The sequence below is a fragment of the Amblyraja radiata genome, chromosome 16 (assembly GCF_010909765.2).
Source record: "Amblyraja radiata isolate CabotCenter1 chromosome 16, sAmbRad1.1.pri, whole genome shotgun sequence".
Classification (NCBI taxonomy): domain Eukaryota; kingdom Metazoa; phylum Chordata; class Chondrichthyes; order Rajiformes; family Rajidae; genus Amblyraja; species Amblyraja radiata.
This window is the reverse complement of record NC_045971.1, coordinates 34421106-34434043: the sequence shown is the minus strand read 5'-3', so window position 1 is coordinate 34434043 and position 12938 is coordinate 34421106. Positions and strand designations below refer to the sequence as shown.

General features: G+C 39.7%; 1 protein-coding gene across 3 annotated transcripts in view; it reads left to right on the top strand.

Annotated features, from left to right (window-relative positions):
• fmnl1 (formin like 1) overlaps window positions 1-12938 on the top strand; it is a 295202-nt gene that overhangs the window by 258777 nt on the left and 23487 nt on the right. For all 3 annotated transcript variants that reach the window (XM_033035438.1, XM_033035441.1, XM_033035439.1), the window contains 2 exons: window positions 10546-10650; window positions 11824-11947. In XM_033035438.1, coding sequence (XP_032891329.1) covers window positions 10546-10650; window positions 11824-11947 — 229 coding nt within the window. The remainder of the gene's footprint in view (window positions 1-10545; window positions 10651-11823; window positions 11948-12938) is intronic.

Below are 12938 nucleotides of genomic sequence, written 5' to 3'. Positions count from 1 at the left end.
GTACATGATAGACATTGCCCCAACCCAATAATACAGTGACTAATACAATGTATCTGACGAAGTTTCTAGATGCAACTTAACAGAGATGAATTATGCAACATGTGCCTTGATAGTCAGGAAACCCAGACAAGGCTCAACACTTAATCCAATCAACATCTAACAAAGTAAAGCTTTGCAACATTATTTACAATGTGTATGTCTGGTTTGCATTCATCCAATCCGTTCCATGCAATTTGCACCTAATTGTCAGAATCTGCAGATGTTCCATTCTCTTCCTGCAGCTCTTATCTAGGCTCTAGACAAGCTGGCACCATTCTGCAGCGTGTCCCATTTCTGCAGGAGGCACATTTAAACTGACCAAATGGCCTAGCAGCCCCAAAGCCTTTACTCAATTTTAGTGGCCTGGCCTCTCCAATTTGGCCAGAATTAACAGATTCACCACCTTCTGACTAAAGAAATTCCTTCTCTTTCTTTCATTCTTTCTTTCAAAATCTTTTAGTTAGCTTTTTTTTCAAAAACAAAAACAAAACAACAACAAAAAAGAATAATGATAAACATAACAATGATATTGATACATAGGGATCAGCATTACATAAATAAAAGGTATAACCTAAATATGAGTCCGGTGTCAACATACACATTGAATATAGACCTCCCGGTCTCTATGTAAATATAGTTAAATGTTTGAAAGAAAACTTATATATTTTTTTTTTTAAAGGATTAAAATGTTAAAAAAAAAAAAAAGGGAGAAAAAAGGAATAAACAAACCCCCCCCTAAACTAGAGAAAAAAAAGCAAAACAGAATCTGAGCTGCAAAGAATTTCAACAATTTAAGCCCCTGTTTGTCGTCAAGTCCGTTCCACCGTATAAAGGTAAAATTATTTTTATAAGGGTTGGAGAGAGGACAATTTATCTTGCGTGAAAATGTTGAATATATCTTCCCCAAGTCCTATCAAAATTAACCAAGGGTACAACAATGTCACTCCTGATTTTTTCTAAATTTAAACATGATATCGTTTCAGAGTACCAATGGAGTGTGGTCGGAGGGTTAGAGTCTTTCCATTTAAATAAAATAAATCTTCTGGTAATTAATGTAGTAAAAGCAATCAGCCGATGGGCGGAATGGGACAAATGAATAGAATCTAACATTGGTAGCCCAAAAATTGCAGTAATAGGATGAGGTTGTAAATCAATACCTAAAACTACAGAAATAGTATCAAAGATTTATTTCCAATCTTTTTCCAAAAGTGGGCGGGACCAAAACATATGGGTCAGTGAGGCCACTTCAGAGTTATTGAGGAAATATTAACTAATTGAAGAATCCTCTCCCATTTCTCTACAGATAGAGAAATTTTCAGTTTGCTTTCCCAGTCATTCTTAATTTTATCAAATGTATCTATTTGTAATTTCAAAATCAACTCATAAATAGTCGTTATTAAGCCTTTCTGATAAGGATCAAATGTAAAATGTTTTCCAAGATTTCGGTTTGATGTGATAATGGAAAAAAGGGTAGAGTGGCCTTAAAAAAATGTCTAATTTGTAAATATCTAAAAAAGTGTGAGTTAGGTAAATTATATTTATTGGAGAGTTGTTCAAAAGACATAAAACAACCATCCAATAACAAATCACGAAAAGCTACTAATCCCTTCCTCTACCATAACAGAAAGGCTTGATCAGTACTAGAAGATTGGAAGAGAAAATTAGATATGATAGGACTCGATAAGATAAAATCATTCAATCCAAAAAACTTACGAAATTCCATATTCGGAATGTATGTCTTATTATTGGATTAGTCGTATATTTATTCAATCTCGTAATTGTAAAAGGTAACGAGGCCCCTAGAATAGAAGCCAATGATAGCCCTTGCATAGAATCACGTTCAAGATTTATCCATCCTGGGCATTGGGTATCTTCTAAATCTTTTGTCCAAAACGTTAAATAACGAACATTAACTGCCCAATAGTAGAATCTAAGGTTCGGCAATGCCAAACCACCGTCTTTTTTTGATTTCTGTAAGTATTTTTTACTTAGTCTGGAATTTTTATTCTGCCATATATAAGATTTAGCAATAAAAATTGGTATCGTCTGAAATAAATACAAAAATTTAGGTAAGATAAACATTTTAATAGCATTGATTTGGCTGATTAAAGAGAAGGACATTGGTGACCATTTAGTAAACTGTTGTTTGATATGGTCAATTAAAGGCATAAAATTAGCTTTAAAAAATCCTTGTGTTTCTTGGTAATCTTAATACCTAAATAAGTAAAACATTCGGTAGTCAATCTGAATGGAAACTGTCCATAATTCGAAACTAAATTGTTTAATGGAAAAAGCTCACTCTAAGATTTATCCGGGTAAGGCTTTGTATTGTATCCAGGATAAGGGGGTGAAGAATGAGGGCCAGGGCAGTTTACTGTTCTGGATGTCAGATGTGGGAGGTCATGGAGTCTGAGTGCCCTCCAGACATCCACATCTGCACCAGGTGCGTCGAGATGGGGCTCCTAATGGACCGTGTTAGGAACCTGGAGCAGCAACTCGATGACCTCTGTCTGGTCAGGGAGAGCGAGGAGGTCATAGAGAGGAGTTATAGGGAGGTGGTCACTCCAAGACCACGGGAGGCAGACAACTGGGTCACAGTTAGGAAGGGCAATGGGCAGTGGCAGGGACTGGTGAGTACCCCGGTGGCTGTACACCTTGAAAATAAGTACTCATGTTTGAGTACGGTTGGGGGAGACAGCCTACCTGGGGGTAGCGACAGCGGCCGGGCCTCCGGCAAAAAGACCGGTCCTATTGCTCAGAAGGGTAAGGAAAAGAAGAGGAGGACAATAGTAATAGGGGACTCTATAGTCAGGGGGTCGGATAGGCGATTCTGTGGACGCAGTCAGGAGACCCGGATGGTAGTTTGCCTCCCTGGTGCCAGGGTCAGGGATGTGTCTGAACGTGTCCAAGATATCCTGAAATGGGAGGGAGAGGAGCCTGAGGTTGTGGTACATATAGGTACCAACGACATATGTAGAAAAAGAGAAGAGGTCCTGAAAGGAGAACTTAGGGAGTTAGGAAGAGAGTTAAGAAGAAGGACTGCAAAGGTAACAATCTCAGGTTTACTGCCTGTGTCACGCGACAGTGAGAGTAGGAATGGAGCGAGGTGGAGGATAAATGCGTGGATGAGGGACTGGTGCAGTGGGTATGGATTCAAGTTTCTGGATCATTGGGACCTCTTTTGGGGAAGGTGCGACCTGTACAGAAAGGACGGGTTGCACTTGAACTCGAGGGGGACCAATATCCTGGTGGGGAGATTTGCAAAGGCTACTGGGGAGACTTTAAACTAGAACGGTTGGGGGGAGGTACTCAAATAGGGAAAGCTAGCAGTCAGTGTGTGAGGCAGGAGGCAGAGAAGGGTAGCACTCTGACCCAAAATGTAGGGAAGAAAGAAGATAAAGACAATAAACAGAGAATAAGAGGCGGTGGGTTTCTTAAATGTGTATATTTTAATGCTAGGAGCATTGTAAGAAAGGTGGATGAACTTAGAGCCTGGATTGACACCTGGAAGTATGATGTTGTGGCGATCAGTGAAACATGGTTGCAGGAGGGCTGTGATTGGAAACGAAATATTCCAGGATTTCGTTGCTTCAGGTGTGATAGAATTGGAGGGGCAAGAGGTGGAGGTGTTGCATTGCTTGTCAGGGAAGATATTACAGCAGTGCTTTGGCAGGATAGATTAGAGGGCTCATGTAGGGAGGCTATTTGGGTGGAACTGAGAAATGGGAAAGGGGTAGCAACACTTATAGGGGTGTATTATAGACCGCCAAATGGGGAGCGAGAATTGGAAGAGCAAATATGTAAGGAGATCGCAGATATTAGTAGTAAGCACAAGGTAGTGATTGAGGGAGATTTCAATTTTCCACACATAGACTGGGAAATACATTCTGTAAATGGGCTGGATGATTTGGAGTTTGTAAAATGTGTGCAGGATAGTTTTTTGCAGCAATACATAGAGGTACCTACTAGAGAAGGGGCGGTGCTGGACCTCCTGTTAGGAAATGAGACAGGTCAGGTGGCAGAGGTATGCGTTGAGGAACAGTTCGGGTCCAGTGATCACAACACCATTAGTTTCAATATAATTATGGAGAGGGTCAGAACTGGACCTAGGGTTGAGATTTTTGATTGGAGAAAGGCTAACTTTGAGGAGATGCGAAAGGATTTAAAAGGAGTGAATTGGGACATTTTGTTTTATGGGAAAGATGTGGAAGAGAAATGGAGGACATTTAAAGGTGACATTTTAAGAGTACAGAATCTTTATGTCCCTGTTCGGTTGAAATGAAATAGTAAAAATCGGAAAGAGCCATGGTTTTCAAGGGAAATTGGACACGGTTTGGAAAAAGAGAGAGATCTACAATAATGATAGGCAGCATGGAGAAAATGAGGTGCTTGAGGAGTATAAAGAATGTAAAAAGAATCTTAAGAAAGAAATTAGAAAAGCTAAAAGAAGATATGAGGTTGCTTTGGCAAGTAAGGTGAAAGTAAATCCAAAGGGTTTCTACAGCTATATTAATAGCAAAAGGATAACAAGGGATAAAAATGGTCCATTAGGGAGTCAGAGTGGACAGCTATCTGCACAGCCAAAAGAGATGGGGGAGATATTGAACAATTTCTTTTCTTCGGTATTCACCAAGGAGAAGGATATTGAATTATGTGAGGCAAGGGAAACAAGTAGAGTAGCTATGGAAACTATGAGATTCAAAGAAGAGGAAGTACTGACACTTTTGAAAAATATAAAAGTGGATAAGTCTCCAGGTCCGGACAGGATATTCCCTAGGACATTGAGGGAAGTTAGTGTAGAAATAGCAGGGGCTATGACAGAAATATTTCAAATGTCATTAGAAACGGGAATAGTGCCGGAGGATTGGCGTACTGCGCATGTTGTTCCATTGTTTAAAAAGGTTCTAAGAGTAAACCTAGCAATTATAGACCTGTTAGTTTGACGTCAGTGGTGGGCAAATTAATGGAAAGGATACTTAGAGATAATATATATAAGCATCTGGATAAACAGGGTCTGATTAGGAACAGTCAACATGGATTTGTGCCTGGAAGGTCATGTTTGACTAATCTTCTTGAATTTTTTGAAGAGGTTACTCGGGAAATTGATGAGGGTAAAGCAGTGGATGTTGTATATATGGACTTCAGTAAGGCCTTTGACAAGGTTCCTCATGGAAGGTTGGTTAAGAAGGTTCAATTGTTGGGTATTAATGGTGGAGTAGCAAGATGGATTCAACAGTGGCTGAATGGGAGATGCCAGAGAGTAATGGTGGATGGCTGCTTGTCAGGTTGGAGGCCAGTGACTAGTGGGGTGCCACAGGGATCTGTGTTGGGTCTACTGTTGTTTGTCATGTACATCAATGATCTGGATGATGGTGTGGTAAATCAGATTAGTAAGTATGCAGATGATACTAAGATAGGTGGTGTTGTGGATAATGAAGTAGATTTTCAAAGTCTACAGAGAGATTTATGCCAGTTGGAAGAGTGGGCTGAAAGATGGCAGATGGAGTTTAATGCTGGTAAGTGTGAGGTACTACATCTTGGCAGGACAAATCAAAATAGGACGTACATGGTAAATGGTAGCGAATTGAGGAATGCAGTTGAACAGAGGGATCTAGGAATAACTGTGCACAGTTCCCTGAAGGTGGAATCTCATGTAGATAGGGTGGTAAAGAAAGCTTTTGGTGTGCTGGCCTTTATAAATCAGAGCATTGAGTATAGAAGTTGGGATGTAATGTTAAAATTGTACAAGGCATTGGTGAGGCCAATTCTGGAGTATGGTGTACAATTTTGGTCACCTAATTATAGGAAGGATATCAACAAAATAGAGAGAGTACAGAGGAGATTTACTAGAATATTGCCTGGGTTTCAGCAACTAAGTTACAGAGAAAGGTTGAACAAGTTAGGTCATTATTCTTTGGAGCGCAGAAGGTTAAGGGGGTACTTGATAGAGGTCTTTAAAATGATGAGAGGGATAGACAGAGTTGACGTGGATAAGCTTTTCCCACTGAGAGTAGGGAAGATTCAAACAAGAGGACATGACTTGAGAATTAAGGGACAGAAGTTTAGGGGTAACATGAGGGGGAACTTCTTTACTCAGAGAGTGGTAGCTGTGTGGAATGAGCTTCCAGTGGAGGTGGTGGAGGCAGGTTCGATTTTATCATTAAAAAATAAATTGGATAGTTATATGGACGGGAAAGGAATGGAGGGTTATGGTCTGAGTGCAGGTAGATGGGACTAGGGGAGAATACGTGTTCGGCACGGACTAGAAGGGCCGAGATGGCCTGTTTCCGTGCTGTAATTGTTATATGGTTATATTTAGTTTATAACCAGAAAAACTACTAAATTGATTAAGTAGTGCTACTATTGCCGGAATAGATTTCTCAGGATTAGAAATGAATAATAACAGATCATCTGCATAAAGAGATAGCTTATGTGTCTTATTCCCACGGACAATACCAAAAATATTAGGGGATTCCCTAATAGTTCCCTAATAGGCTAAAGGTTCCAAAGTAATATCAAACAGTAAAGGACTTAAAGGACAGCCCTGTCTAGTACCTCGAAAGTGCCTGAAAAAAGGGGATCTCTGATTATTGGTTAGTACAGAAGCCTGAGGTATATTATATATCAGCTTTATCCAAGAAATAAATTTTGGAACCAATCTTAAATTTTTTAAGTGTATTAAATAAGTATTCCCATGCTACTATCAAACGCCTTCTCGGCATCAAGTGAAATGACACATTCTGGAGTTTTATTTGACGCTGTATAGACGATATTCATTAACCTCTTAATGTTAAAGTATGAGTAACGATTTTTAATAAAACCTGTCTGATCTTCAGAAATAATTTGCGGTAAAATATTTTCCAATCTCATAGCTAATATTTTGGAAAGAATTTTGGAATCTACATTTAACAGTGATATAGGTCTATATGATGTCACTTCAGTAGGGTCTTTATCTTTTTTAAGAATTAAAGAAATAGATGCTTCATAAAAGGATTGTGGTAATCTATTCAATAAAAAGGATTCTTTAAAAACCTTGCATAGCCAGGGAGACAGTAACTTGAGAAATACTTAATAAAATTCTACTGTAAACCCATCTAAACCGGGAGCTTTACCAGAATTCATTGAGAGGATTGCTTTCTGTATTTCTTCCTCCGTGATGGGTTCGTCTACCAACAGAGACTTATTATGTAATACATTTGGCAAGTTCAGTTTCTTTAAAAACTCATGGATTATGTTGGGATTAGTAAGAAATTCTGATTGGTATAAGGAGGTATAAAATTCCTGAAATTAATTTCATCATGGTCTACAGTTAGTGTACCATCCTGTTCACTCACTTTAGTAATCTGACGTTTGGCCAACACCGCTTTCAACTGATTAACGAGTAATTTACCAGAATTTTTCGCCATGTATATAAAATTGACTTTTGGTTTTAAGTAGCTGGTTCTCAATCGGCGATACTAATAACGAATCATATCTCAATTGAAGTTCAACTATTCTTATAGAGCTCTAAACTAGGAGCTTTAGAATATTTTTTATCAATTTCTTTAATCTCATCAGCCAATATACGTATTTCATTTTGTGTTTGTTTTTTTGTGGAGTATGAAATAATTTGTCCACGAATATTTACCTTAAAAGCATCCCAGACTACACCATTGGATATTTCTTCAGTAGAATTTGTTAAGAAGAAAAAAGCAATCTGATCTTTAATACAATTAACAAAATTCAGATCTTGAAGCAAACTAGCAATTAAATCGCCATTGTTTAGCACTAAACTTGGAATCAGGTAGTTTGATTGATAGTTTCAATGGTGCATGATCAGAAATAGCAATTGCATCATACTCACATACAGTGACTGATGAAACTAGCCGAGAATCTATTATAAAGTCGTCAATCCTAGAGTAACTATGATATACATGAGAGAAAAAATAAAATTATTTGTCATTTGGGTGTAAGAATCTCCAGACTTCTAACATTCTACAGTCAAGTAAAAAAGAATTGATATTCTAGCTGATTTATTTGGAAGAACATGATCAGATGCAGATCTGTTCATCGAAAGGTTCAAACAACAGTTAAAATCTCCACCCATTATTAAAAAGTGTTCATTTAAATTAGGAAAGGATGCAATTAACTGTTTAAAAAACTCAGGGTGATCAATATTTGGTGCATAAACAATCACCATAGCAACATTTTGGTTATGAAGAACACCAGTAATCACCAAAAATCTACCATATGGATCATAAATTGTTTCATAATGAACAAATGGAATTGGGGAGTCAATGAAAATAGAGAATCCTTTCACCTTAGCCTGTGAATTTGAATGCAACTGCTGTCCTCTCCAAAACTTGAAAAATCGTTGATTGTCATCTTGCCTTACATGAGTTTCCTGAACAAAGATAATCTGAGCATTTAGTCTACGAATAACTTTTTTTTTTAAATGTCCTCTTAATGGGATGGTTCAAACCATTCTCACTCCATGAAAGGAAGTTAATAACTTTATCCATATCGTTTGTAAAAATCATAAGAAGGGTTAATTTCTTAAAGCATAATAGTTCATGATACTGGAAGAAGAAAAATCTAGGGCGGAGCCAGAAGTGACGATATTCCAGGCATTTTTGTAGTTCAAATTCTGCACAGATGAAAAAAGCTAAGCTAAAAGCAAAATACCCCTTCACCGCCCCCCCCCCCCCAATGCAGAAGCCCAAAACTGACCAGTAGACAGTCAGTATGCTACCTAATCTCTTCCCTACCCCCATCTCTCCTAACGACAGCACCCAACGTAAAAAGAAAGCATATTTGCCACTCAATAGCTAAAACAAAATTAATGTTATGGTTAAAAAAAGTACACGTTGGCAGTGAAACACAAGAGCCACGTCATATTATTTATCCAAGGTAAATCCTGCGTTCACTTAATTTGTCTAAAGACGGGAAAAAAAATTCCTTCAATTTTAAAAATAGAAAAACTAACAAAGAAAATCTTTAAAATTAATATATATATAATGCCATTACATTAAATTAACAGTATTTTAGAGGTAAAAGTTGTTGTTTGATACCATCATACTAAAATTCTAAAAAGTAGATTAAAAAAAGAAAAACAACGCATCCAGTTAAATTCTTAATCATTACAAAACAATATATTGTCAAAATAGGAAGAGTAAATTTCCAATTATAACTTAATCAGCTATCAATTGCTCCTGGTCGCAACTTCACCCGCATAAGCCTCCAGAAAGCTGGAAGAGTCTTGAGGATTGTTAAACAATCAAATGTTACATTAAAGAATCGTATACGCAGTCTAGCTGGATAAAGTGAGGCTGGGCGCAACTCTTTCTTAAACAACTCAGACATTACATTATGGAAAGACTTTCTTATTTCCAAAAGCTCGTAACTATAATCAGGAACAAACCAAAACTTGCATCTTTCATATTCAACCACGCCCAACTTTTTTGCTGCCTGGAAAATATTCTCCTTCATCTGCAAGAAGTGAAACCGAACAATCAAATGTCTCGGTTTATCTTGGGGACCAGATTTCTTCCGAATCCTGTGTGCGTTATCCAAAAATGGAAGATTTTCATTGTGCTCAATGTTGAAAGTCTCCTTTATCATTTTAGAAGCATATTTTACAACATTATCTCCTTCTTGACCTTCCGGCAAACCAACAATTCACAAATTCATTCGACGGCTTCTGTTTTCCGGATCCATATTTTTAATCTTGTATTGCTGGAGTGCCCGAGTATTTTCAATCATTCTCCGTTCCAGTTTTTCAATCTTCAAATTTCTCTCCTGGCCCAGGGTTCGCAAGATATCAATTTGTTCCTTCTGTTCACGAGATTCATCTTGTAACATAATCAGCTTGTCTTGAACTTCCTTTAATTTGCTCGAAATTCCTTTCACCATTTCTTCCAAACTGCAAAATCTTGTTTTAATTTCATTTTTCAGTTCATTGTTCATTTTCGATATTGCTTCTAAGATACTAGAGTCAGAAGCTGTGCCTTTCCCACGTTCCTTCCTTGGAGAAGCTCCTTTCCCTCTTGTCGCCATCCTTTACACGGTTAAAGCATACAAAAGTGTTATCAACACTTTAAGAAAAGTTAGACCGTGCCTTGAAGTCAAGTAATAACAAGTAACATTGAAAGAGTGGTAAGTAAAAATTAAAAGTGAAGGGAGCAAACAAATTTGCAACCTTTACAGCATGCCGCCACTAGGAGCCCTTCTTGTCTCCTTTCTGAAGGTATGTCCTTTTATTCTGAGGCTATGGCCTCTGGTTCTAGATTCTCCAACTAGTGGAAACATCCTTTCCACATCCACTCTATCCAGGCCTTTCACTATTCAGTAAATGTCAATGAGGAGTATCAGACTCAAAACGTTGACTGTGCTTCTCTTCCCACGGATGCTGGCTGACAGACCAGCTGAATGTTTCCAGCATTTTTTGTTCCACTTCTGATTTCCAGCACTTGCAGGGTTTAGATGTCCAAGAAGTGATGGGTTTATTTGTGTGTGTCTTGTCCTCAGCAAGCCGAGCAGGATAACGAGGTGCGGAGGAAGCAGGAGGAGATGGCAGCTCAGGACCCTGGAGATACCAGCCCACCCACCAGCAAGGGGCAGCAGGATGGCAAGGTGAGGCCTCTGACCACAAAGAGCCAGCAATCCACACTCCATTTACTGCAGGCAAAGATATTCTTCAAAACTAAAGGGATTGTTTAAGAATTGTCTGAGCTATAGGGGGAGTTCCTTGGAGCGCAGAAAATGAGGGGTAATCTTATATAGGTGTATAAAATCATGAGAGGAACAGATCGGGTAGATGCACAGAGTCTCGTGCCCAGAGTAGGGGAATCGAGAACCAGAGGACATAGGTTTAAGGTGAAGGGGGAAATATAGGAATCTGAGGGCTAACATTTTCACACAAAGGGTGGTTTGTGTATGGAACAAGCTGCCAGAGGAGGTAGTTGAGGCAGGGACTATCCCAACATTTAAGAAACAGTTACATGGATGGGACAGGTTTGGAGGGATATGGACCAAACGCAGGCAGGTGGGATTAGTGTAGCTGGGACATTGTTGGCCGATGTGGGCAAGTTGGGTCAAAGGGCCTGTTTCATTCTATGACTCTATGATTATGAAGGGTCTGTTTCCACACCGTACCACTCTATGACTCTATAACATAGAAGATAGAACAGTACAGCACAGGAACGGGCCCTTCGAACACAATGCCAAGTTAAACTGATCTCATCTGCCTGTCCATGATCCATATCCCTCAAACAGTGTTGGTAGTTGATTGATCTACTGTAGATCTCCCCCAGTCTGTAGGTGAGTGGTAGAATCTGGGGACAGCTGATGGTAACGTGCAAAGAATAAATCAGCATTAACTCTAGTTACTCCAGACTTGGTGGACCGAAGAGCCTGCTTCCATACTGTATGTGGGCTGAAGAGCCTGTTTCCATTGCTGTATGTCTCTGTGACCTAGCTGACTTCCATATTATTAACAACCAGTGATACAACACCAAGCGTCTATACTGACCCTGGTATGAACCTAATGTTAATCCAACTGGGTTGAAATTCCCAGCTGCAAAGAAACACACAACTCAATATGCTGTAATCCCGTGACCTTATGAAGGAGTGTGCCACTACTCAGAGTGTGTAGCATGTCTAATACACTGTCGAGACATACAGTGTGGAAAGCATTAAACATGTCACCACCATCGCACAGTTTTGCTTTTTGGAAAATTACTTATTTTGCAACTCTCTGTACAACCCTGGTAACTAAACTCTCAATTCCCCCCCCCCCCCCCCCAGCTTCCTACCATGAGGAATAAGGCTCCGCAAATGGACCTAATGGCTGAACTGAAGAAGAAGCAGCAGGGGAAGGAGAGGATGGTTTATGAGGGAAAGGACGGAGCGATTGAAGATATTATCACAGGTATTTGATCATGGGGGGCGTGGGGGAAAGTCACCAAACTACTGGACAGAAGTGTGAAAGATCACTACAGGTTCAATGGGTCAATGCTGCTTGTAGTGTCACGTGCAAACACAACATGAAATGATTTTCTTACAGGCAGTACTTTAAAGTTTTGTCATACCTAAGTAGCATCCCCGATTAGCAATGTGTACAGAAACAGTCCACTGAGCCCACCTGCAAGAGGTGCCATGTTTTGGCGGCATTTTCAAAGTCCAGTCCGCACTCTAGGTCTTATGAGCGGTGCCCGATCCAGGCGAGCCCCAGGCTGCTGCAGGGCCTCCAGCCATCGCCTTCCTTGGACGTGTGGATTGATTGATGACCCAATGTCCCTCTCCTCACTCGTCAACGTTTGTGCCCCGGGTGTGCCTCCCGCAGCCGATCTTGAAGCCAGACCCCGGTCCCTCTCATCATGGTCTTCAGGGGATGAGCAGGGCAGGCTCTGTGGCCTCCTCCCTACAGGCCATGGCAGGCTGGGGACTTCTGGTTCATTGGTTTCATGGGTTCATGAAATATATGTCTTTCTGCCGAATACATTTATTAAGTAAATCTTCCTAAATGAAAACAATGTTGCAGTGTATTGCAATGGGCGGAGAATGTGTTTTCTTATTCCATCAAAAGATAGATTGGTTAATCGAGGGTGCGTACCCTAATAAGTCAATGGTATTGTACAAAAACTTAATAACAAGAACATTAATAAATTCAGGAATGCGGTGGCACGGTGGTAGTGTTGCTGCCTTACAGTGCCAGAGACTCAAGTTCGATCCTGACTACAGAGTATGGAGTTTGTACATTCTCCTCGTGACCACGTGGGTTTTCTCTGGGTGCTCCGATTTCTTCCCACATACCAAAGAATTACAGGTTTGTAGGTTAATTGGCCGATAAAATTGTAAATTGTCCCTAATGTGTGTAGGAGAGATTTACTGTACGGGGGGATCGCTGGTCGGCACGGACC